This window comes from Sinocyclocheilus anshuiensis, unplaced genomic scaffold, assembly GCF_001515605.1.
Source record: "Sinocyclocheilus anshuiensis isolate Anshui unplaced genomic scaffold, SAMN03320099.WGS_v1.1 scaffold158, whole genome shotgun sequence".
Lineage (NCBI taxonomy): Eukaryota > Metazoa > Chordata > Actinopteri > Cypriniformes > Cyprinidae > Sinocyclocheilus > Sinocyclocheilus anshuiensis.
This window is the reverse complement of record NW_015542333.1, coordinates 243,813-246,024: the sequence shown is the minus strand read 5'-3', so window position 1 is coordinate 246,024 and position 2,212 is coordinate 243,813. Positions and strand designations below refer to the sequence as shown.

At 37.7% G+C, this 2,212-nt stretch overlaps 1 protein-coding gene across 1 annotated transcript; it reads right to left on the bottom strand.

Moving 5' to 3' along the window:
• Positions 1-445: 445 nt before the first annotated feature.
• On the bottom strand, positions 446-1,522 carry LOC107691053 (natriuretic peptides A-like). The gene is made up of 2 exons (XM_016489531.1): positions 1,409-1,522; positions 446-724 (listed from the first exon to the last, which is right to left on the bottom strand). The coding sequence occupies exons 1-2, from the start codon at positions 1,520-1,522 to the stop codon at positions 446-448; spliced, it is 393 nt and encodes a 130-aa protein (XP_016345017.1).
• Positions 1,523-2,212: the final 690 nt, after the last annotated feature.

The following is a 2,212-nucleotide window of genomic DNA, read 5'->3' as shown; positions in this document are numbered from 1 at the left end:
TGTATTTTTATTAACTAAATGTAACAAAGATTAATAAACACTGTAATAAATGTATTGCTTATTGTTAAGGTTAGTTCATGTATTAACTAATGAGACCTTATTGTAGAATTAACAGATAATGTCCTGACAGAAAATTAATAGTATTTTTTTTCTGTTTTTTTTTTTTATCACAGTTAACATGAGATATTTTTACTTTTACGTTCATTTGTCACACCACAGGATCATGTAAAATTACTTATTGAAGACATAGATAATAAAAAATGGGGTGGGGGGCTAAAAGTTACAGGACCTTAGCTTTTGACTTAGATTTACTGATTTTTTCTTCTCTTAAATACACGTACATTTTAACCTAGAAAGTTCATGGACAACTGCCCACATGTAAAATCATTTATATATCATAAATACATATTGTAATCTTAACGTCACTTGTATTTACTCATTGTAGCTAACCTTTTTTAGAGTTGCACCCAAGGGTGCTGGAGGACCCTATGCGATCCAGCCGTCCCCCGAAACAGCCAGACAGGCTTTTGCTCCGGGTTGACATGAGGAGATCTACGAGGCGGTTTCTCTGCGTCTCGAATCCATCCGAGGGGTTGCTGTCCTCCGCCGGAGCTGCTTCCTCCTCTCTGTCTCTGTCCCAGGACGTGTTGCTGTCCTCATAATCGACGGCTCTCTCAGGAGCCTCTTCTGCGGCCAGGGCCTCCTCAAACTGCTGCAGCAAGCTCTGGAGAGCAGAACAGAGTAAATTCAGCCGTTCTGTTGAAATGCTTTCTTTTATTGAACTCTATGCTTGTAGTATTCTTTGCATGCTCAAGATGATATTATTGTTTTTTTCCTGTTTGCATCACATTAAATCTCATTCAATTTAAGGCCTCGATGAAACTAACACTGTAAAAAATGGTAACATCTAAAATAGCTTTTATTCAAGTCCAAAAATGTTATTTAAAGGGACAGTTCACCCAAAAATGGAAATTCTGTCATCATTTATTCACCATCATGTTGTTCCAAATCTGTTCTACTTCTGTTGAACATAAAAAGATATTTTGAAGAATATGGGGACCAGAAAAAAGTTTAATTAAAAAATAAAAAATAAAATACTGTGGAAGTCAATGGGTACCATCAAGTGTTTGGTTTCACACTTTCTTCAAAATATCTAATTATGTGTTCAGTAGAAGAAAGAAACTCATACAGGTTTGGAGCAACTTGATGATGAGTTTGCATTTTTGGATGATCACTGAACCAAACTATATACAACTGGGTTAAATTTGTAAAGTTGGTAGAAATAGCTTTTGAATTTAACAATCACTGGCTACCATAGTTACTGAGTACACAAATCCAAACTTTCTAATTTCACTGCAAGTTATCTTGATTATTGATTTATTTTTTTAAGGGTTCAAAGTAGAAATACCTTCAGCTTGGCCATGTTGCTGGCGGGACTGTGTCTGCTCAACGTGTGCGCTTGTACCTCCATCTGGTGCCAAAGCAGGACCAGTAGTCCTGTGAGAATAAGTCCTCTGATCATCTCTAGGTTCCTCTGGCTGCTGGCTCTTTCTCTCTGAACTGGCCGTCTGCCTGCTTGGCTCTTATATAGGGACAGTTGACTGTCAGGAGCTCATCCTCTGTAAACTGTGTGAAGTGCATTCCGACACCTCGTCTGTGATAACGCTCCTGGAGCAGATTTCCTTTTAAGTGTCTGTTTGGTGCGGTGTGAGGCGGCTCGCTGGAGAACTCCTGATGTGTGGTGCTGGGTCTGTAACTCGGACACAAACAGTGACCACAGGCATCATGGGAATGCATCCGCTGCACGAGTGGCTCACATGGTTCCAGCATCACCTCACAACTGATACAAACTACAACTAACTATACCATAAGGGGTTAAAACAGATGGTGGTCTATATATAGGCAAATGATGACTTAATGGAAAAATAGTAAAAGAAATAAACCAGAACCTTTACCCTGTGCATGTTTATGCTAACTAAAAAAGAATTATATAAACTGGTTAATACAACTGGTTTTAATACCAGTCTAAAATCTAGAGTGATAATAAATTTCTTTGACTTAGAAAATTAGGGAATTGTAGTTATTTGTCCGTCAAATGGCTAAATCTAAAATAATTTGGTCACTGTTTTATTGCAGAATAAATGTTATGTTGCTGATAGGGGAGAATGACATTTCTTAAATGTTTTACTCCAGTGAATATTTCTCAGGACTA

Coding starts and splice junctions, on each gene's coding strand:
- LOC107691053 (XM_016489531.1), bottom strand. CDS start 1,522: ATGATCAGAGGACTTATTCTCACAGGACTACTGGTCCTGCTTTGGCAC. Junction 725..1,408: donor GCAACATGGCCAAGCTGAAG/GTATTTCTACTT, acceptor TCTGCTCTCCAG/AGCTTGCTGCAGCAGTTTGA.